General features: G+C 56.4%; 1 protein-coding gene across 6 annotated transcripts in view; it reads left to right on the forward strand.

The window, feature by feature from the left end:
• PTPRE (protein tyrosine phosphatase receptor type E) overlaps positions 1-22,299 on the forward strand; it is a 163,872-nt gene that overhangs the window by 102,745 nt on the left and 38,828 nt on the right. For 4 of the 6 annotated variants that reach the window (XM_039250751.1, XM_039250750.1, XM_039250747.1 and 1 more), the window contains exons 3-5: positions 13,207-13,325; positions 20,179-20,278; positions 20,566-20,636. In XM_039250751.1, coding sequence (XP_039106682.1) covers positions 13,214-13,325; positions 20,179-20,278; positions 20,566-20,636 — 283 coding nt within the window. In that variant the 5' untranslated portion in view covers positions 13,207-13,213. Of the gene's footprint in view, positions 1-13,206; positions 13,326-20,178; positions 20,279-20,373; positions 20,489-20,565; positions 20,637-22,299 lie in introns of those variants that run through there. The other 2 variants (XM_039250749.1, XM_039250748.1) reach the window with 2 other exon arrangements.

The following is a 22,299-nucleotide window of genomic DNA, read 5'->3' on the forward strand; positions in this document are numbered from 1 at the left end:
CTTCCTTCCTTCCTTCCTTCCTTCCTTCCTTCCTTCCTTCCTTCCTTCCTTCCTTCCTTCCTTCCTTCCTTCCTTCTTCTCTAATAAGTTGAATTTCCAAGAGCCCAGTCAAATCAGGGCAGAATCGAACCTTCCACATTTTGTGCCCTCTCGTAAAAGTTAGCCACTCATTTAACAAATCATTCTTATTCTTGAATGGAAAGACTACAACACAGGAGTAAGCTAACGAGTCAAGGGCAGACCTGGGAGTGAAGAGAGACTCTCCCTCCCTCCCCCACCCCCACCCCCTGCCCCCGGCACTGGCTGCCCTGCAGGCCCCAGGCTTCTCCAAGCCTTTCCCCGGGGTCCATCTGTGCGACCTTGACCTCGGCACACCGACGGATGACCCCTCTACACCTGGCCTCCTTCTAGTCCCCAAAACTGCATGGACACAAGAGGAACCACCATAACAAGAGAGAAAATGAAATTGAATATCATGTGGCCACTGCCCCGTCACAGAGAACAAATTACCTACTTGTTAGGAAAGAAGAATTGAGTGGATAAAGATCTGTGTCCAATCACAATGTCAAATTCTATTGACCTTACTAACAGGATTCCTCTGAAGACTTTAATGTTACCTCCAGCAATCCTCAAACCAAGCCTCAGATGTTTAAAACAAATCTCCCATTCTGCCATGGAAACTTCCAGATTCCCCAGGAGCCACTTCTCTCTGTGAAGCCTTTGACCTTGCTAACCTCAAAAAAAGTTTCCAGCCACAGGGGGCACATAAAACCCCTTTTGCACCTAAAAAAAATGGGCAGCCCTTTTGTATTCCAGAAATATCCTTTAGTCATTTACCTGGCAAAAGACATTTTCAGATGCTATTTCATGAGCTGATTGTATTATATTTCCCCCAATTAAAAGGAAGAGTAATGAGCTTTGCTGAAGAGCCATTCCCCCCTTCTCCCCCAAAGAGCTGAGAACTAATGGCCTAAAACTTCAGGCCTATCTATTGTTCTGGGGCCATCTAAGTCTTCCAGCGTCAGCTGTTCGGTCCCCTGCCTCGCCCACGGGGGCAGACCCACCTCCCCGAATGGCCTACTCACTCGGAACATCGATAGGCCCTTCCGGGAGCTTTAGTTACTGCAGCTTGTTTCGGGGGTGCGCCCTGTCTCGGGGTGCACTTTGTCTCCGGGCTGTGCTGAGAAGCAGGCAAGGGCCCAGGAGGTCCCGATGAACTCGGAGAGGAAGGCCCAATCATTCCACTTCCGGAACTGCCTTTTCACAACCCCACGTTGAGGAAAAGCAACATCAAGAACCCAAAGAGCCCCACTTAACCTATGCTTTGACTACCAGGCCAACGGCTTCCTTGGGCGAGGGCACCCCACCCACCCGGCGCTCGCAGCCAGTGAAGGCCGCCTGTTTGGAAACAACTTTGATTCCAATGCCCCCCTTTGCAGGCATTGATTTTCGAAGACATACCGTTTGTTCTTAGTTTACCTCACTGCTGCGTCGTGCCCAGTGATTTCAGTATAACGTGATCAGCTCCAACTCGTGAAAATGATTTCCATCTCCTCGTCCCCCGTGGAAGAAAAGCTGTCACTTGGTACTTGCCTGGTGAGAAAGTGCAAAACAAAAAACAAAAAATGCAGCTCTCTGCAAACTTCTTTGACTGCCTGCCTGTGCCTAGCTTCCTAACTGAGAAGGAAACTTGATCCGAATGTCCCTCTACATTGTCGCTGCACTGGTGTGTCTGCCCGGGGCCCGGTGTGGTTGGTAGTCGGGGGTCCCGAGGCCCAGGGCTGAGCGAGCGGAGGCTCCGTGGGGGACACACCATCGCTGGCAGAGACCGTTTCTCCGGGATGGGCCGCCAGTTGCCCGAGGGACCCCACAGGGACATGCAGGTCACAGACCCTTCTCTGAAGCCCTGTCTCCCCAGGCCTCCTCTGCCCCCGGTGGCTGAGAGCTGTTCTGTCTGCAGGGCCCGGCACGTCCAGCCAGGCTTCCCCCAGGCCGTGCTGCAGGGGATCTGGGGGCTCCCCGGCTCCGCCGGCCTCCCGGGTTGGCCCCTTCGCCAGGACATGCTGCGTCTTACCCAGGGACCTCAGCCATCTCGCGACACACCTGGCCTGTGTGTTTGGGGGTATGGAGACAGCGGTGCAGGGAGGGATGCAAAACATTGCGTCCCTGGCTTCTGTCCACGGTCGTGCCACAGTGACCCGGTACTTCCGCAGGTCCAGGTGCACAATTCTATGTGCTCAGAATTCATCCCCTGACCCCCAAGTGTTCTGTGTATCCCGGGGGACCCCAGCCAGAGCCCACGTGCGTGCCCAGTGGGCAGCTGTGCAGTCTCCCCGCCACCCCCCGCAGAGTCTGGGCCGTGCCTCAGTCTACAGCAGGAGCCAGCGCTCCGTGCCCTGACGGCCTGAGGGTGGCGGGCAGGCACCCGCTGTCTCCCACCTCCCCGTCCTCGCCATCAGGGCAGAGGTGGCCCTGCGTCCCCGGGCGGCTGTCAGAGGAGGGTCAGACAAGAGGACCCCGGGGGGCATCACGGGTGACACCGGCCCCTGCTGGCGTCTCCTTGTCATTTCTTTCTGGATATTTGCCCTCTTCTCTCCTAACAAGTGGACTTCTTCGGCCTTCTCTTTTTCCGTGGTTTCAGTGGCTTCACCTTTAGATGTTTGCAGTTACCTTTGTTCAAAAGCAATTAAGTCCCAGCTTTCCCGCCTTCCCCAACTCGGATAAAAAGCATCCTTTTAGCGGCTTTTTTTTTTCTTTTTAACAAGCAACACCTTCCAAAAAGGCAGGATCGCCGTGGGTGCATCTGGAACGTGCTGAGGCTGCACGTTTGCCTGCTTACGGGGCTTTTATTATTATTACTTAAGCTTTCCAAGCGTGTAAGTGTATTCACACCTGAAGCTCAGAAGAGGCAGGAAAGGTCTAGATTTGTTTCTCCCTTACCATGAAAGCACATCTTTGTTCTCTGAGGTTTTATTCTCCACCACCACCCCCCTCCCCCGCCCCGTGCAAGACAAAATGATAGTCGTGCCCTGTGAGGAATGTATGTTGCCCTGGTTTTATGCGAAACAGGCACAGGGCAAGTGGGTACCAGCCACGTGGACAGGCAAGGCCCCCGAGGCTCACGGTGGTCCCCCGGGGACTCGCCAGGGGCCGACGCGGTAGAAGGGGCGTGGGGTGCTTAGCTTGGTGCCCGGTGCCAGCACGCACTTGACTCGCAGTTTTAGCCGTGATGTCAGCACACGGGCGTCGTCCCTCTGTTTCCGGAGGGAGCGGCCTGACGAGGCTTGGCCAGCCGTCTGTCCTGCCGTGACTGTCTTCCGAGCACTGTCTGTTCTCGGCTGCCTGCTGGCTGGAGGGGTCCCCAGGGTCCCCAGGATTCACCCCTCATAGACCTGAACCCCACAGGTGTCAAGGAGAAACCCTGATGTGTAGTTGCAAAGAAGGGCTTGTCCGTTTCCTGGGGACATTAAGGGCCTCCATTTGTCATCATCCTGGTTGACGCTGACTGGCTTCCTGCTCTTGACATTTGTCAGGAAACAAAAGGACCTGACTGGATCCCCTGGCCTTCACTTTGCTTCCTATCCCAGAAGCGGGGTAGCATCTGTGGCTAATCGTGGGAGCCTCAGAAAGCGGCAGCGGCGGCCCTGGGGGGGTGCAGCGCCGGTTGCATACCTGCGCCCACGTGACTTCCTGCCGCACCGCTAGACCTGGAAGGGGCCATACGCAGCTGGAGGTCACCCGAAGGGGTCAGCGGTTGGTCTTCCTCGTTCTGCTTGCCTCCACTGAGAAGGCCTGGAAACGCTGGCACAGAAACGACGAGGCCGAGAGCCCCGGGCCGGACACGTCAGGGCTGTCGGCGGCCTGGGAGTGGCTCCGACCTCGGCCGGGAGTTAGGGAACTTCCCTCTGGCCCTGGAGGTCAAGGGCAGCAACGATATGAATCCTTGGATTCCTGGGGGATGTGAAGCTTCACCAGCCGGTCACATACATTATCCTCAGAACCTTCTAGAAAGGAGCAGCATTCTTACCCACTTTCCCAGGCTCAACAGCAACGTCAGGAGCTGCCCCCACTTGCAGGTCAGTGAGGGATTTTTCCGCCGTGTTGTGTGCCTGCCTCCCGACCCTGTGACACGAAGTGGCCTCTGTTCTGGAAGGTGTACATGCGGCCGCACTCGGGGTTTGCGCACGGCCTGCCCAGGCTCTGTGTGCTCCGTTGTCTTCTTGCTCCGGCTGCCCCTGAAGGTCACTGTGACCCACATTCCCAGGGACGATCGGGGGAGCGGGGCGCACCGTGTGCTCGGCTCTGCACCTGCCCCCACACGTGGGCCGCGCTCAGACGGCTGCAGCCACGGCGCGGCTGGAAGAAGCTGACCCCCAGCGCCCGGCGGAAGGAGCGGCCCGTTCTGCGCCCGGGGCCCGGCTCCCACCACAGCTAAGTGACCCGCTGGAAGACCAGGGCATTCACACTGACCTCTCTGGGCCCACGGGCCATCTGGAAGAAGGAGGCACGACTGACCTCTCACCTGAGTGCTCACCACCCGAGGGCACCATCCTTGACCGCAGTCACTGCAGACGACATGGACATGGGCAGGCCCTGGGCGCGCTTCCTTCCAGGGGGCGCACTGCTTCAGGCCCGTGCGTCTCCTTTCTTCATGATGCCAAATCCCAACAGAAGCTTCAGTCTATTTCTGAATACAGAAAAATGTGTTGAATCGCACACATGTTCCAGTGGAATCACGAGCCGTTCACACTGAGGACTTGGAAGAGACCGTGTGTGTCCAGGTTGGGGCTGATTTTGGATTCTGAGCCTGGGCTCGCCTGAGACGTCTACGGGGCCGGGGCTGGGGCTTCTGTGGCCGCTGGCATCTTGGCACCTTGGCACCCACCTGTGTTCATCAGCGGCTCCGAGGTATCCGCCCGGCCGCAGTCAGATCTGTGCAGGCAATCTCTGAAGTTGTTCTTCTGCAGAGGAAGAGGGCCCTTCTCTCCCCCCGACACCGCAGAGACCCGACCTCTGCAGAAGAGGACAGAGCGCACGTGGGCGCAGACACTGGGCCCCGGCCGCAGAGTGGGGGTGCCTGGCTCACCGCGGGGGCCGGTGGTTTACGCAGCCAGCCCCATCTCAAGAGTTCTGCACGTTGATGAGCTCAGCGACTGCTCCTGTTTTACTAAGCGGGAAGCAAGGCGGCAGAGGCGAAGTGTTCTCGCCGGGCTCGGGGAGAGGAGAGAAGAGGGAGGAGAGGGTGACAGAGACAGAGACACACTGAGCCCAGCTGCGGCTCAGGCCTCCGAGGCCCCTTCTCTTTGGGTTGATGAGATGGAGAGAAATCTGCCGTGATAGCCCCTGATGACCTATTTCCTTCAAGAACGTTCATCCAGCGTCTCCTGGGTGCCAGATGGATGAGCCGGAGAGCCGCTTCCGCCCCCAACAGGCCCCAGGGCACAGATAATTCTGCCCAGTGTTGTCAGCTTCCACTTCGAAGCAGTGCTTCTGGAAAGGTCCCTGGCCCCCTCCCCCCAGCTCACACTGCTGCCTCTGCCTCCTCCTCCACTCCCCCTGCATAGGTCGGCCGCTCAGTGAAGAGGAGATGCCCTCGCCCCCGGCAGCCCCCTGAGCCCTGGGGACTGGTGTCTGCCACCGACTCCAGCACCAGCCGCTGTTAGTCTCCTGGTGGCTGCGCGGCGATTGCTCGATTCTGTCCCCTCCCTGGCCAGGATGGGGGACGAAGGCAGTGCTGTCCTATTTGGTGTTCTCTCCAGACTGTGCACTTACGTCTCATATGCATTGCTTCATGAATGGATGAATGAATGAACCAGAAGGTACTTCTAAGTCTACAGTTTCACTTCTTATTTTGGAATCAAAAGTGCCGTAAATGCAGGTGCGAACGTTTCTTCCCCTGCAGCAGGTGAGGCGGGTAGAGGCAGCCTCACCCGGGGGGTGTCCGCCCGGCCACTGGGGTCTGCGGCGTCCCCTCCACTGTCCACGCTTCTGAGGAGATCAGTGGAGGGGGTGCGCCTTAGCGTGGGCGTCTCTTCCTTGTGAGAGGTGGGGAGGGGGGCATGCGTTTCCCGCATTTAGTGCCATCTTTTACCTACGACAGCTGAGTCCCAAACGCATGTGGATGGGGCTTTGTCGTGTGGGTCCCTCTGTTTTCCTGCTCGGGTGCTTTGCGCAGGGATTTTGCCCCCTTACTGATCTTCCTTTTATTTTTTATGTTTTATAAAAATTTGCTAATGTTTATTTAATTTTGAGAGACAGAGAGACAGAGCACGAGCGGGGAAGGGGCAGAGAGAGAGGGAGGGAGACACAGGATCCCAAGGAGGCTCCAGGCTCCAGCTGTCAGCACAGAGCCCGACGCGGGGCCCAAACTCACGGACCATGAGATCATGACCTGAGCTGAAGTCGGACGCTTACCCGACTGAGCCCCCCAGGCGCCCCTCAGCATTGACCTTCCTGATGGGTCGCTGCCGTGGTCCTCTGATAAAGCGCATCTCCTCTGAGTGATGGGTGAGCAGGCCTTTGGGAGCATGGAGGACCCAGGAGTGTGACCCTGTCAGATGGAGGGGGGTGTCAGGCCAGCGGTCAGGTGTGAGCACAGTTCAGTAGCCGGCTCAGCTGTGAGCCTCAGGACAAAAGAAGTTGGATGAGACTAGATAGCGTGAGCCCCAAGGTGTATTTTGGTGAGAGAAGCAAGACCAGGGCCTCATTCTTTTGACCCTGGCCTGGAGAGCCGGGGCTGCACCCCCACCCCCCACCGCGGTATGTCCGTGTTCCTTCCTCGCTCTCTCCAGGCTCCCATATTTCCCTCTCACTGTGACGGGCCTGTTATTATTGATTATTTCTTTATTTTTGCTTCTTTGCTTCTTGCCCTGTACCCTGTCCATGTTCATGTTTCTTCCATGGATGTTCCATCCCACTGCAGTTAAAAAGGAAAAATTTTAGTTATGAAAAGCTGCATTGAAGGAGCCCAGGAAGGGCTTGGCTCTCCTGGCTTCTCCAGGGTGCCGTCTTAGGACAGAGACACACAGGCAGGGGTGGCCTCTCTTTAGGGGCGATCACATCTGAGACCCGAGCAGTCACACCCTCCACTCTGTCCGCCCTCCCCTAGCCCAGAGGGGACGGCACTGCCCTTTCAAGGACACCTCGTGGTTGGAAAAGAGGATGAGCACTTGGGCAAGAGTGGGTTGGGGACTCACTCCTTCTGGCCCCTGTGCGGGGGGGAAAAGTGTTTGAGGCCGTGGCCCCCGCTCGCTGGAAGGCGGCCCACGCTGTGGCCTGGAGGTGCCACTGGTCATCGGAATCGGTGGGAACAGTGAGAGATAACAGCATGGTGTTTTCGAAACAGTTGCAGGAAACAGAAACAGAAGAGTTTTGCTGCAAAACGTGTAGAGGACGCTGTGAACTCCTTCTACACTTGCTTGGGCATTTACTGTATGGCGTAAATCTACAACATTTTGTATAAATTCATTTTTAGTAACACTCTATGAATTTGCACTAAACCCATGTGTCAGGAATGAAGTTTGAAATTCTTCAACAGTGCGCAATTCTTGAAACAGTGCCTCTGTTAAGCACTGAGTCTCTGTTTTCAAGAAAGTTGATGATGAAGCTATAACTTACACAAAATATTCATCGACGTTTACCTTCATGTATCAGAGTCTGTACTAGTGCCACTGACCACAGAGAAGCCACGAGAGGCTTAAACAACCTCTAAGGGGGGCGCCTGGGTGGCCCAGGTGGTTAAGTGACTTAAGTGGCTCAGGTCATGATCTCATGGCTTGTGAGTTCGAGCCCTGAGTCGGGCTCTGTGCTGACAGCTCGGAGCCCGGAGCCTGCTTCGGATTCTGTGTCTCCCTCTGTCTCTGCCCCTCCTCTGTTCGCACTCTGCTCGTTTTCTCTCAAAAATAAATAAACATAAAAATGTTTAAAAGAACAGTCAAGGCTAAGAAAACAATTGAAGCAGGTGACTATGCTTCGAGAATAGGTGTTCTGTTCATATTCTCTTATTTTCATATAATCAATATAAAAAGCGCTTTTTAATAAAATAAACTATTGCTGTAATGTGTGCTGGTATGTCAGTTTAGTTTTCTAGAAAAGGACTTTTTAATTTTTAAAAATAGTTTTTTAATAGAACTACTTAGTGAGTTCCCATTATAATAAAACCAAATGCTGACCACTAATGAAATACTGTAGGAAAGCACGGGGCTTAAAGTGTTTCAGCCTCTCTTTTGCTCTCGGGGGTCCTGGTTTAGATGAGAAATTACACGTGGCCCATCCCAGGGGCTCTATTTAAGGCTGGCAGCCCCACCGAACAAATCTTTCTCTCTGCTCCTTTGTGAAGGAGCCGAGTCTGTCTCATAACTGAGAAGCAGGTGTTTAAACAGTGATGATGGGTGTGAGCTGCAGAAAGAAAACACTACCGTCTTGGACCTGCAGGGGGCGGTCTGGTTCAGTCGCCTGGGGACACTGGAGGGCTCAGCAGGGCAGTCCCTCCTCAAAGACACTGGCGCAGGGACGGCTCCACACCCTCAAAAGCCCTGAAGGTCCTTGTCAGCGGAGGAAGCCAGCTTGTTGGGGGGCGGGGTTGGGGAGGAGACGTCCCCCGTCCCCAGAGGCTCAAGGTTCTGGTTGGGAGACTCAATGCCCAAATGACTCCGAACAAATCTGGGTGGTCTGATCCGAGGGAGAGAGAGTGTCTCTGACTTGCGGGCCCTCAAAAGCTGGTGGGACCAAGGCAAAGGGGACGGAGGAACCACCCAGTGGGGGAGCCTGTGAGCAAGGGCTGGGGACGCAGACAAGGCTCAGGGGGGCACTCCTCTTGCCCTAGGGTGTCCACCTGCCCTCCCGGTCCCTGGCCGCCGTTTGCCAGACGCCCAGCCCGGCTCCTCTACCCCTGACCCCAAGCGTGTGGCCTCCGTCGGCTGGGCCCCGAGGCCTGGCCCCTGCCCCCCTGCACACCCCCAGGCCGAACTCACCCACACCCTGAAGCTTCAGCCGCCCTCCCAGCCAGCCAAGCGCCAGGCCCTCGGCCCAGCTCCCGTTGGCGCCTCCGCTGGAGCGCGCTCGGGACCCGGAGCTCCAAGAGGCCGTCTCCGAGGACAGCAGGACATTTCTGGTAGCGCTGCCGTGAGGGGTGGTGAGGTGACTCATCCCAGAGCCTCCGGTAGCTTATCACACTGCACGGGAGCTCAGTACCTGGTGGCTTGTATTATTGCTTTATCCTCCAAGCCAAAGTCACCCTCATCCCCAGACTGGGGAGCCCAGTCTCCAGATCTCAGCTAATGAACAATGCCCACCCCCCCCATCTCCCATGATGCAAATCCAGGTGCCCCAGTGCCCTAGTCACCACCACGTCCAGCTGACTACCATTCACACCGATTCTAACCTCTGAACCCCCTTTCAAATGCCTCTCTCCTTGCCATTCCCATTGTCCTGGATTTAGTCCAGACCTTCCCACTCTGCTGTGTAGACCAGCACGCCTCAGATGTGGTGTGAGCGGGAACCGCCGAGGAGATCTGTCTGTGTCTGAGCTGCTGCGCCCCCAGGACGCCAACACCCCCAGCCCTTCAGGGGCGGCAGAGGCTTACGCTGTGTCTCTTGTGGCTCCTGACCGGCTTCTGGCACTCTCTGGAAACTTCCGTGGCAGCTCGTTGCTCACGGCCAGGCTTGTCAGCTTCGGTTGGTCTGTACAAATCCCGTCACTCTCCGTATGTTTGGATTTCATGCATCTGGCATTGGGCGCGGGAATTGGCATCTTCTTATAATCGCCCCAAGTGGTTCTACTGATGTAGGTTGTTTTTGGAAAACGAGCCTGTAACACCAAACCAAACTCTTTAATTCAACATTCAAGGGCCTTCTCGATTCGGTCCCGGGAGGAGTGAGTCGTCACTACCTCACCTTCCTTCCCTGGCACCGTGGACCCTCCCCTCCGGAACGGGGGTCCCGGGGATGCTGTGTTTCCGCTCTCCCTTCGGCTCCGTGCAGCTGCCGGTGCGGCAGGGCCGGGATTATTCATTTCTGCAGCTCCAGGGCCCGGCAGTGCTGCTCCAGACTCGCTGCCCAACAGAGTATTAAAAAGGCATCAAGTGGAGTAAGAAAGCAATCCTAATCAATCAAGCTGATATGCTAATCAATCAAGCAGATATCCTAATCAATCAAGCTGATAGCTGGCTGACTTTTGATAGGAATAAACACAAAAGCGGCTTTGTTGGAAACTGTTTTGCTAATCTCAGCTCTGAGATGCAACGCGTTGTAGATTCTATACAAGTCCTTAAAAGTCACCATGACTCAAACTATTTCAGGGACTGTTTTGTGCGGATTCGTGTCTGTGCTGTTTGGTAGCTTGCACAAACCCTCTGAGGGTGAATAGCCAGGGACAGGAACGTTGTCCTTGGCTTGGAAATATAAATATCGCAGTAAAGGGACTCAAGGGGTTCAAATTCTGTAAAGTTGAGGCCCTCTGCTGGCATAGCGGGCAAGTCACCTGCCGCTCCTGGGAGCACTGTTCACGGGTAGGGGTCTGACGGGCGATGGGCTTTCTGCCTGGAATGTGTCTGCTTTCTCTTAGATCATTGAGCATTTGGAGAGGAGGGTTTTGAATGAATGCACATAACAAGACACGTGCTTCAACTGGGAAGTCTGCATTTCTGAGTTGTATTAAACCAGTTAATGCTTCCTTTTTTTTTTTTTTAAATATTTTTATTTATTTCTGAGAGAGAGAGCGCTCGAGAGAGACAGCGTGAGCAGGGGAGGGTCAGAGAGAGAGGGAGACACAGACTCTGAAATAGGCTCCAGGCTCTGAGCTGGCAGTCAGCACAGAGCCTGATGTGGGGCTCGAACCCACGAACCGCGAGATCATGACCTAAGCGAAAGTCGGACGCTTAACTGACGAAGCCACCCGGGCGCCCCCCAGTTAATGCTTCCTAATCACTTACTCTGCAGTGTATTCAACTATGTAAAAGCATCGTTCAAGAACAGATTCTGTCTGATGCAGCCTGGGCACAGCCGACCGTCAGGGCTCCCGAGCTTTTGTCTTCGGTGGTCCTGGGTTCGATCCGCGACTCCTCCGTCCACTCTGTCCCAACTTTGGGCCCGTTCCTCAGCCCTGGAGGGCTGTCGTGAGGCCAGTGGCCACGTGAAGGGCCCAGCGCTGAGATGCTCACAAGTTACAAGCTATTGTGTGTGTGCACGTGCGTGTGTGGCGCGCTTTAAAAATAAAGTGCATTCGGGAAATAAACAAGAGGAAAGAGGTTGGAAGCCTTGCGTGTGGTGCTCCTGGTTATTCCAGGGCAATTGTCTGCTCAGAATGGTCCGCTCGGCGGTGATTGCAGAAACGCGATTAGATTTTTTGCGCTCATTCAAGTGTCTCCTCTAATGACAAGGAACCAGTGTTTCCGGGCCTCCGTGCATCCCTGTGCCCCAGGGACGCTTTTTGCAGGAAAGTGCCGTCTGAGGGCACAGGCACCCCAGGCGGACCACGGAGGGGGCGTGGGGGGGAGCCCACACCTCCACTACACTCGTGGTCACCCAGATCTCACTCAGCACACACAGCCACGCCTCTTCCCCTGCCGTGACTCCTCCATACCTCCAAGAGGTCACGGCCACATTTTCCGAGGACCCGAGGAACTTGGGCAAAATTGGAGCACCCGGCCGGGCTCTGAGGTGGGTGAGAGATTGCTGTTTCCTGTGCTGAGCCACGTGGCCATCCGGGTCTGCTCCATGCACGCACCCCCCACCCACCCACTCACTTAAGACGCCCCTCCATTCCCAAGCGGCTCTGTCAGACAGGAGCTAACTAAAGGTGGCCCCTCGTGGGCAGAGAGGGCGCTTCCCTGGGATGCACCGGGGAGCTCAGACAGCAGTGTAGTCCGAGGCAAGGCCACCCCAGAGCCACGCAGACGAGGCTGCCTGCCCCTCTCCATTCTCATTGTTAACTCCTCCGGACAAGGAGGGCTTGGCTGGACTTTCAAAGGTGCATCTGGGGGCCCCTGGGGGCTCAGGTGGTTAAGCGTCCGACTTCAGCTCAGGTTACGATCTCACGGTTTGTGGGTTTCAGCCCTACATCGGGCTCTGTGCTGACAGCTTGGAGCCTGGAGCTGCTTTGGATTCTGTGTCTCCCTCTCTCTCTGCCCCTACCCCACTCATGCTCTGTCTCTCTCTCTCAAAAATGAATAAACTATAAAAAAAAATTTTCAAAGGTGCATCTGGCTCCAGAATGTGGAAAACGTGGGCCCGGGGCCCGCGCTCTCCCAGCCCCCACCCAACCCGAAGCTCAGGTGGGAGGCAGTGAGGGCCGGCACTCAGAATAGGGATGGAGGTGTGGGTTGTGGCCAGGGGGACAGCAGAGGGGGACCCCGTGCAGGCAGGCCAGACCCCACATCCCAGCCCCTGGCCCTGTGACCACACACCAGTTAGCCTGTCTCCTGAGCCCCAGATTCCCCCAGGCCACTGCTCTTCTCTGGGCTCCCAGAGAATGTGATGCAAACAGAAACGCCACACCTGTCTCATGGCAGACACAATAGGATGTTCCTATTTGTGTTGAACAAATCGTTACCGTGTGGCAATTTATTTTTTTTAGGTTTATTTATTTTGTGTGAGAGAGAGAGGGAGAGAGTGCGAGCAAGAGAAGAGCAGAGAGACAGAGAGAGAACACAGAATCCGAAGCAGGCTCCAGGCTCTGAGCTGTCAGCACAGAGCCCGATGCAGGGCTCGAACCCACGAACCGTGAGATCATGACCTGAGCCAAACTCAAGAGTCAGAGCCACCCGGGCGCCCCGCCCGTGCGAGGGTCTAGAAGCTGTGGGTTAAGGGCCTCGAGGGGTGTCGTGAAGCTGCCGCTCAGAATCTCAGATCGCCTCGTACGCTCAGCTCTTCCTCTCCAGCCTCCTCCACATCCTCGTTTGCCTCCCTTCTCCCTGCAAACCAGACAACAAACAAAAAAGGAAATTAACCCGAACAGCACGAGTCTCTGTAACCCGGGACTAGCTGGCGGGGCTCCTCACTGGGCTCGCTCTACAGTGAAATGATGCGGCTGTGAACTGTGCCGGCGGTGTGCACAGACCCCTCCCCGAACCCAGATTCACTAAGCGGTGCTCCGGAGCCTGCCCCAGTCATGCCATCCCAGGGCCACCCTGTTTTACATGCGGTTCCCTCCCGGGCAGGGGAGGGGAGCGGCGGGGTGCCCTCTGAGCCGGTCTCTGCTTCCTGCAGGTTCACCATGGAGCCCTTCTGTCCACTCCTCCTGGCGGGTGTTAGCCTGCCCCTCGCCAAGGCTCTCACGGGCAACGAGACCGCCCCAGCGGAGAGCAACTTGACCTCCACGACCGCAGGTGAGGCCCCAGCCCCCGCCGCTCACCTGCCCTTGCCGTACCCCTCCCTCCTGGTAGGCTCTCAAGACTGGGGGTGGTGACCGCGGGGGAGAAGCAGGCCCCCGCGGACGTCCTTAGTGAGCACCGAACTCGGAACGCCTCTAACAAGCAGGCTGGCCACGTGACTCAGTTGTTGGGAATTTGCCCAGAACAAAGCTTAGTGTTCAGCGGGCAGCGAGCACAACCTTGTGCTCAGAGTTGGTGTCCGCTTCGGTGGGAGGCGGGGGAGCAGAGCTTAACAATCCCGACCCCCGCGAGGGAGCCGATTCAAGCAGATCTAAATACCTGTGGACAAGTGCATCAGGGATATTTACACACTGACATGGCCGGTGAGCCGATCAGGAAATCAGGGGGAATACTTTCAGGCACGATACTGGTGTAGTGGTTAGATTCATGCTTTTAAAAGAAGAGTCCACGCATTTCGAGAGATGTGTGTTGAAGTCCTTCCGAAAGAAACGGCACTCGCTCTGGGAGCCGCTTGAGAAAGAGCCCGTGAGGAACATGAGGTAGGCGAGGCCAGAGCCCAGCACGGCTGCCTTGTCCCCGTCAGAAAGTGGGTGGCAGATACGGGGGGGTTCGCTGCTCTGTGCCCCTGGCTTTTCCGTAGTTTGAAAGTTAAGAGACGAGAGTAGGGACTCGAGTGAACAGATCCACGTGACAACACGGATGGACCCCGGAAACACGCTAAGTGGAAGACGCCAGACCACACGTGTGCCTCTGTGGGTAGGAAGTGCGCTGAACAGTCAGGGTGATGGAGGAGAAGGTACCGGAGTGCGTGGCTGGGCTGGGGGGCAAATGCCACGTGACCACCGGTGGGTGAGAGGTGGACGGGAAGATTCCAAAACTGGATGGTGGAGGCAGTGACACAGCTATGAATTAACTAAAAATCACTGGATCATATGCCTAAAACGAGGCGGGGGTGGTCTCGTCAAACGTTAATTTTGCATCAATAAAGTGAAATGAATGCCATGCGAGGCTGACGGGAAGAGGAGAACAGCGCACGGGCGGGTGCTCTTGAGTCACGTGACCCTTGTTCCGCCCAGCTCTACTGCTAACTGGCCCGGTGACCAGTAAGTTCCTGGTCCTCTCTGTGCCTCAGTATCCCCATTTGTGAGATGGAGATATAATAGTGCCTCCTTCCTGGCAATGCTGAGGATTCACGGGACCCCCGAGCTGGTGCCAGGGTGCGTCCACGTGGGCTGCCGCTGTGGTCGGCGGGGGTGTCAGGAGAGGCCCGTCACCCCGCCAGTGTCCTACAGCCCAGATACGTGGCTCTTCAGTGTCCCTTGATACCTCTTTCTTGGCTGTATGCCCAACACAGAGGCCCAACGGGTGAGTTCAAGGTCCCCAAGGACTAGACCCGGACTCCCTGGGCAACACACACACCTGCCTGGTAGACCAGACGCCCGCGTGTGGCTGCAGCCCTGTCCCGGGGCCGGCTTAGCAGGAGCCTGCAACCAGCAAGGCCTGGTCACTTGAGTCTGTGTCACGGGCTCTTGCCAGTCCCCGCATGCCTGCCCCGCCCCCTTCCCTGTGCCAGCCTGCGACTCCCAGGCATGAAACTCGGCCTTCTCTGATGGGGTATTATTTGTGTGTTGGCTGGTGTTCTCCGTAGAAACAGAATCAGTAAGACTTACGCTTATATTTTCATTTATATCTGTATCTGTATTGACATCTGTATTTATATTTATTACAAGAAACAGGGTCACATGACTTACGGTTGTAGAGTTCAGAATCCACGAGGCCAGGGAGCTGGTTTGAGTTTGAAGGCTGACGGGCTGCTGCAGAACCAGAAAGAGCGATGGCCCCGCTTGGAAGGCAGTGAGGCAGGAAGATTCCTTGCGACTCACAGAAGGCTCAGCCTTTTTGTTCTAGGCAGGCCTTCGACGGATTGGGTGAGGCCCACCCACAATGGGGGGGGGGGCGTGGCATCTTTCCAGAGACCACCAATTTCAATGCTAAATCTCATCCAGAAAGCACCCTTGTAGAAACACCCAGAACAGCGTTTGACCAGCTATCTGGCACCCCCCATGGCTCAGCTAAGTTGACCTTCAGCATTGTGCTTGGTTATCACGAGGCCTGGGGTAAACAGAAATTATCAACTTCCCTCCAGAAGAAAAAGCTTGAGTGAGACCATTAGAAATGGCCCCATTCAGGCAGGGGTCAGGGACTCAACCCCCATGCAGCCCAAGGGCTTCACAGGATTTTCTGAGCCCAGACACATGTCCTACAAATGCGCCCTTGGCCCCAAGTGAAGGGTGAAAGTAGAGCTCAGTCACTGACGCAAGCAGGCCCCCAGCGAGCACAGCCAGAGCCGCCCTGTCCCGGCTTTGCCAGCCAGAGAGATCCAAAACTGAGGACAGAGAAAGATGGGAGCCCCCGGCAGACAGAACTGTGCTTGTTACTGACCTTGTTTATTTAAAAAACATTTTTTAGTATTTATTTATTTTTGAGAAAGAGAGAGATGCAGAGCACAAACAGGGGAGGGGCAGAGAGAGAGGGAGACAGAATCCGAAGCAGGATCCAGGCTCTGAGCTGTCAGCACCGAGCCCAATACATGGCTTGAACCCACAGACCGTGAGATCATGACCAGAGCCGAGATCGAACACTTAACCACCTGAGCCTCTCAGGCGCCCCTTGTCACTGTGCTCATCTCAAGCAGGCCCTCTGTGTTCTGGGTCACTGGGTTCCACAGCCCGGGACCCTCCAGACCTGCCCTGAGGACACTGTGTCCCTGGGCCCAGCAGAGAGGGGCTGCTGACCCAAGGCTCAGCACCTGCAGAAACGCTTAACGATAACAGCAAACATTGTACCAGGAGAGCATCGTTTGTCCCCGAAGCGGAGACGCCAGAGTAGAGCTGTGTGGGCGTTTCCACAGCTGGCACCCAGGGCACCGTCAGGGTGACTCAGCCTCCCCCTTGGGCCTCTTCGCTTCAGTTAAAAAGAAAACGGTCGGCCAGCAAGATGGCTGTGGGTGTCAGGTGCTCCTTTCAGGGACAAGGAAGTGATGTCATGCCCCTGAGGACAGATGTGACCCTTCACCGCTCATTACAGCTTCTGCCTGGGGCCTTCATGGGCTTGGCAGTGGCCGCAGGTCATCAAGCAGGAGGGAAGTCTGCACTGGCTCCCGTTCAAGGTCTTGGTGATAGCAGGTGGCCAGGCTCCACTGGCCTAGAATTCCAGACGGGAGCCTGATCCCGGGAAGTGCCCTTTGAAACTTGAGCTGTTTCCTTTGTTCCTCGAACAAAATGTATCCAGTGATCATCAAGAGACCTTCCTTCGTGCAGGAGTTGAAGGTAAATACTCACAAACAGTATAATTAAACAGTGTTGTCCATATTACAGGAAGGCTTCCTAGAAATTAATAAGAAAAAGACAACCCAGTGGGAAACTGGCGAAAGCATATGACCAAGCATCATGCAGATATCGAATTGACTGTTTTATTAATCATGAAATGACGCTTTACTCTATAGAAATTAGGGAAAGGCAGAGTGAAGCGGTATTATATTATTTATCAGACTGACAAAAATGAAAAGGATTGCTAATAGCCAGGAGAGATGGGCACCATCATCCCCTCTAGGTAAGGACGGAAGCTGGAAATTTTACAGGGGGAACCTTGGCAGTTTCTGTTACAATTTAATTTTTTTTTACCATTTTTATTTATTTTTAAATTTTCTTTTTTTTAATGTTTTACTTATTTCTAGGAGAGAGAGAGAGAGAGACAGAGTGAGCAGGGGAGGGTCAGAGAGAGAGGGAATCACAGACTCCGAAATAGGCTCCAGGCTCTGAGCTGGCAGTCAGCACAGAGCCCGACGCGGGGCTCAAACCCACGAACCGCGAGATCATGACCCAAGCGAAAGTCGGACGCTTAACCGACCAAGCCACCCAGGCGCCCCCCATTTTTATTTATTTTTGAGAGACAGAGACTGAATGGGGGAGGGGCACAGAGAGAGGGAAACACAGAATCCGAATCAGGCTCCAGGCTCTGAGCTGTCAGCACAGAGCCTGATACAGGACTTGAACTCATGAACCTCGAGATCATGACCTGAGCTGAAGCCAGACACTTAACTGACTGAGCCACCGAGGTGCCCCACATTACAATTTAATATGCATGCACACTGATGCACAAAGTCTCCTTCTGGGAGCTTTCTACGGAAACACTTTCAAGATGAGCAGAGATAAAGATACAAGATGTAAAATCGTAAGTTAACATAAGCGAAAAAAGCTGGAAACAACCTAAGTGTCCATGGATATCACGGGTTATTCAGAAAGTGGAAGTCCAAGCCGCAGTTAAACAGAATGAGGAGGCTAGTGTGTGCTGACCCAGAAGCCTCCAAGACCGCCGACTGAACGAGAAAGCGCTGCCCCGATGCAGGGAGGCCTCTGCTTTTGCCGTTGATGTGTTTTCACACTTCGCTCTGCCTGGGGGACACAGCCTAGCCGGCAGAGGTTGTTTCCGGACCATGTTGTTTTACAAAATTGCATTTAGGTTGAATTACTGATCAATATTTATTTTTTTAAAAAATTGTGTAATGTTTTATTTATTTCTGAAAGAGAGAGACAGCATGAACAGGGCAGGGCCAGAGAGAGAGAGACACACAGAATCGGAAGCAGGCTCCGGGCTCTGAGCTGTCAGCATAGAGCTCAATGCGGGGCTTGAACCCACGAACCGTGAGATCATGACTGGAGCCAAAGTCGGACACTTAACTGACTGAGCCACCCAGGGGCCCCTACTGATCAATATTTAAAAATCAGATAAGGTTTACATAGCTGTGAGTTTCTTCTTTTTGGCAAGCCGGAAGAACTGGACAGTGGGGGCGGGGTGTACCTTCTGCCTGACCCCAACGGGAACGTCCCAAAAGATGGGGCATAGACTCCCCGGTTCTCCCAGCACCCCAGGCCTGCCAGCCCCTGAATGTTCTTTCCTATTCTCCCCCCCCCCCCCCCCCCCCCCCCCAGAACAGAGGCGGCTGCTGGCGCTTGTCCCTGTGATCTGCTGATTCTGATTCTGCCCATGCACACGGCCCTGCTCCGGGGACCTTGGGTCACTCAACCCGGGCCCTCACGGGCGGGCTATGGAAAGCCCACATCTGTAACTGTAGCCTCAACGGGAGGCAGCCCCCTGGAGCCCCCTGACGAGGGCCCCCAGTGCCCCTCGAAGCTCTGGGTGGTGCCCACACCCTCAGCCAGGTGCCCCAAGCCCTCGGACCTGCAAGCTAGCCAGCAGTCACTGCCAAGACGGACGCTGGCCCGGGGCAGCCTGAGGTCTGTGCAAATGCAGAAGTGAGGAGGCGAGAAGGGCCCCACCCATGCTCAGCGGCTGCGTGCAGCAGGGCAGGGGTGCGGTCAGGGTGAGGGGCACCCAGGCCCTCTCGGCCCCTCGGGATCAGCATCTCCCAGCTGGAGTTTGGCAGAGCAGGGTGGGGCCTCCATGGGTGGGCGAGTGGGGAAGCTTCCCCGCCCCGCCAGGACAGCCCCCCAGGGCAGCTCTGCAGTGGGTACGGCCAGAGGATGGGGGCTGGGGCACGCGCTCTGAGAGGCTCAGCCTGACGTCATCCGGCTTTGCCCAACAACTTGACCTGGGCTGTCACTGGGCAGACGGAAGGGCCTTGGCCTAGCCTGGAGCAAGGGGGCCTTGTTGGACCAGGTTTCTGGCCTCCAGGGCCACCTCATCACAGACCAGCTGTCTCTCAGTCGGTGCACTTCTGAACCAAACGGACCCTCGCGTCAGGAAAAATCGTCATTTATTAGAAACACATGCCTTGGACCTTACTGGGTGCCAGAGTCGCGCAAGGGCCTGGAGGTGGAGGTTGCTTGCAACCTGGGGGAGGGGGCGTGAGATACAAGTTAAGACCTTTAGAATACACGAGGAGGGGTGCCAGGGGAGGGGGCTGCGGTGCCCTCCCCTGGGCTCAGGGCCCTGCTGTGAGCTCAAGGCTGTGGAAGCCCATTGTTGCCTTTGAGGAACTTCCACTGCCTCAGAGTGAAGGCGGTCGCCCCCAGGGCCTGTCCATTCCAGGAGAGGAGGGTCTGTGCTTGGAGGCATACAGAGACCCCCTGGGATCCTCAGAAGGACAGCCAAGGGGGCTTCCTGGAGGAGGGGGAGTTTGAGATGCTTGCTGGTGGATGCATTTTGGTGAGGAGAGGGCAGCGTGGGCAGCTGCGGAGGCAGGGGCTAAGTCAGAACATCGCGGGCCAGGTGGCAGCCAGGCCATCGAAGCCCCTCAGAGTCTGGGTTCCCTGGGCAGGTCCTGGGCAGCCGGAGGCAGCTGTTCCTGGTCCAGGGAGGTGGGGCCTTCTGAAAGAGGAAAGTCAGCCTGGGCCTGTAGGATCGGGAGCTCGAAGCTTCTGGAGACCTGATCATGGCCACAGACCTCCCCCCAGCCCGGGGGCCAGGCTGTGCCCTGAGCTCCTGCCTGGCCCTGGGGGTGCCCCACGCCGTCCTGGGAGCAGCAAGGCCTCTCACCCTCCGCCCCCTTCCACCTCCCCATCCACCTCCCCAGGAAGGGGAGACGCAGGTGCCCCAGGACCCCGGGGAAACAGGTTCCTTGACAGGGCGGGGGGCTCCCTGTTGCGCCCTCACTGCCCCTTAGCCCCCACCGCGGCCAAAGTCCCCGGCCCCGCGGCTCACGCTCTCTTCCCTGTGTCACAGCGACTCATCAGGTGAGCACAAGGCACCGGGGTGGGGGGTGGGGTGGGGGTGGCCTCGCCTGGCCAGCTGTGACGTGTGGTCTGCTGTGGGGGATCCTTCTGTGCCGAGACCCCGTTTCCCCGTCGCCTGAGTCCTCGCCTCGTGTCCCCCGTGCCACCCGCAGGCCCTCCGGATCCCCGCACGCCGCAGCCCCTGCTGGCCTGGCTGCTGCTGCCTCTGCTGCTGCTCACCCTCCTTCTGCTGCTCGCCGCCTACTTCTTCAGGTAGGAGTGTCCCCGGGCGCAGGCGGGCTTGCCCCGACCAGCCCCGATGAGGAAATGAGCTCCTCCAGGCTGCACTGCGGGCGTGGGCCCAGGCGCAGGGCAGCGGGGCCGGGGACCGCAGGGGCCGGGCACACGCGGGGCTGGAGGCCGGTGGCCGGTGTGGCGGGGTCCGGCCATGAGCAGCAGGAAGAACTTCTCCCGGCTCACCTGGTGGGTATCCCCGCACCAGGGCTCCACGCCCCGGGGGTCAGCCCCGTGCCCAGAGCTAACCAGTCTGTGTGTCCCAGGTTCCGGAAGCAGAGGAAAGCCGTGGTCAGCGCCAATGACAAGATGCCCAACGGAATCCTTGAAGAACAAGGTACCGGCCGGGGGCCGGGGGGCTGGGGGACCGGGAGGGTTCGCTTTCTGGCCACGCAGGGGGCTGCTGGCTGCCTCTTATTTGAAATGTTAAACTCCTTGAGCTTTGAGACTCCTGTCCCCCTCTGCCCGGTGTAGCTGACGCTAGCGTTGACGGTGGTACAGCTTCACCATCTTGAAACTTTTCTCCTTTCTCTCTGCTGGGAGCAGACGTTCGAGACTTTCAGTTTGTGGCTTTGTTGGAAACACTGTGCACATCCTGTCCTTTTTACAGCGTTGTGACATGTCACGGTTTTCAGGAAGCCCTTGAAAACCATCCGAAGATGAGGCGGCCCGGTTCGGGCGCTCAAGGGCTCCCCTGGACTTCACGCTGCTTGCGGATCGTGATGCAAAAAGGGAGCTGGCCCGGCGCTGCGTGTGTGTGGCAGGGATGGGCCCAGCTGAGGGCATTCCCAGCCTTTCTTCAGGCTCAAGTTCGGCTCCGTGCCTTGGTGCTGCTTACTTACAAGGCACTTGTTCCTTTTCGCCCCAAGCGCAGGTGGCCCAGAAAGCTGGCGAGGCAGGGACTTTCAGAATGATTGGTTCACACCAGTGACTGTAACTTCCTGTAATCCGCTTGCTACCTAATAGTTCCACGGTTTGGGGGAGCAAACATGCGGTCAGGCTTCAGACGGAATTGCAAACTCGACCCCCAGATGATAAAAAAGAACGCCAGCCCCAAAGGACCTAGCGAGGGGCAGGCGGGCAGTCCCGGGTGCCGGTGGGACCTGAACATCACCGAGCACCTCGTGAGGGGCCGCTGTGGCCCGCGGGTGCCAACGTCCTGCCCCGGCTCGCTGCCGGCACGTTCCAACAGCCTGAAAGGGAGGGACGAAGGTGTGGCTGGCGAAGCCCAGAGGCCCAGCCAGACTCACTCTGATGCGTCTGCGCTTCGCATGAGCTCTGGGAGGAGTTGTTGGCTGGGCTTCAGGCGGCTCTGCAGGTGGGGACAGGCCCTTGGTGGGAGTGACAGCAAAGTGTTCACGTTGATGTTGTCAAGAGTGTCAGTCATTTTGCAGGAAGAGAAGCTCTGGCCAAATATTGCTCCTTTTGGCTCACCCTGGGTTGTGGACGGAATTTGTCCAGGGAGTCCCCTGCGGCCCATCCTCAATGTCAGTGCCTCCCTGCCCCCCACAAAACAGGGAGGGTTTCCTCTCTCTCTCTTTTTTTTTTTTTTTAACACTTATTTATTTGTGAGAGAGAGAAAGAGAACGCAAGCAGGAGAGGGGCAGAGAGAGAGGGAGACACAGAATGTGAAGCAGGTTCCAGCCTCTGAACTGTCAGCACAGAGCCCGATGCGGGGCTCGAACTCGTGAACTGTGAGATCATGACCTGATCAGAAGTCGGACGCTTAACTGACTGAGCCCCCCAGGAGCCCCAGGGAAGGTTTCTCTTATTTCTCCTGGGGCTTGTGGGGTTTGAGCAAGCTATTTGTCACAAGACAGGACTGAGGGACACCTACATCCTAACCAATTCCCGGTGTGTTCCCAGCTGAAACCAAAGTTACTCCTCCGTATTGATGAACGTATAATCGTTCTTCCTATTTCGAACCTGGAAAGTTGAGTTGGGGCATCAAAGTGCCCGAATCCTTGATAGAAGGAGCAGGGGCTGGGGGCTGGGCTGGA

Source organism: Hyaena hyaena, unplaced genomic scaffold (genome assembly GCF_003009895.1).
Source record: "Hyaena hyaena isolate Hyena2069 unplaced genomic scaffold, ASM300989v1 scaffold_380, whole genome shotgun sequence".
NCBI classification, from domain to species: Eukaryota; Metazoa; Chordata; class Mammalia; order Carnivora; family Hyaenidae; genus Hyaena; species Hyaena hyaena.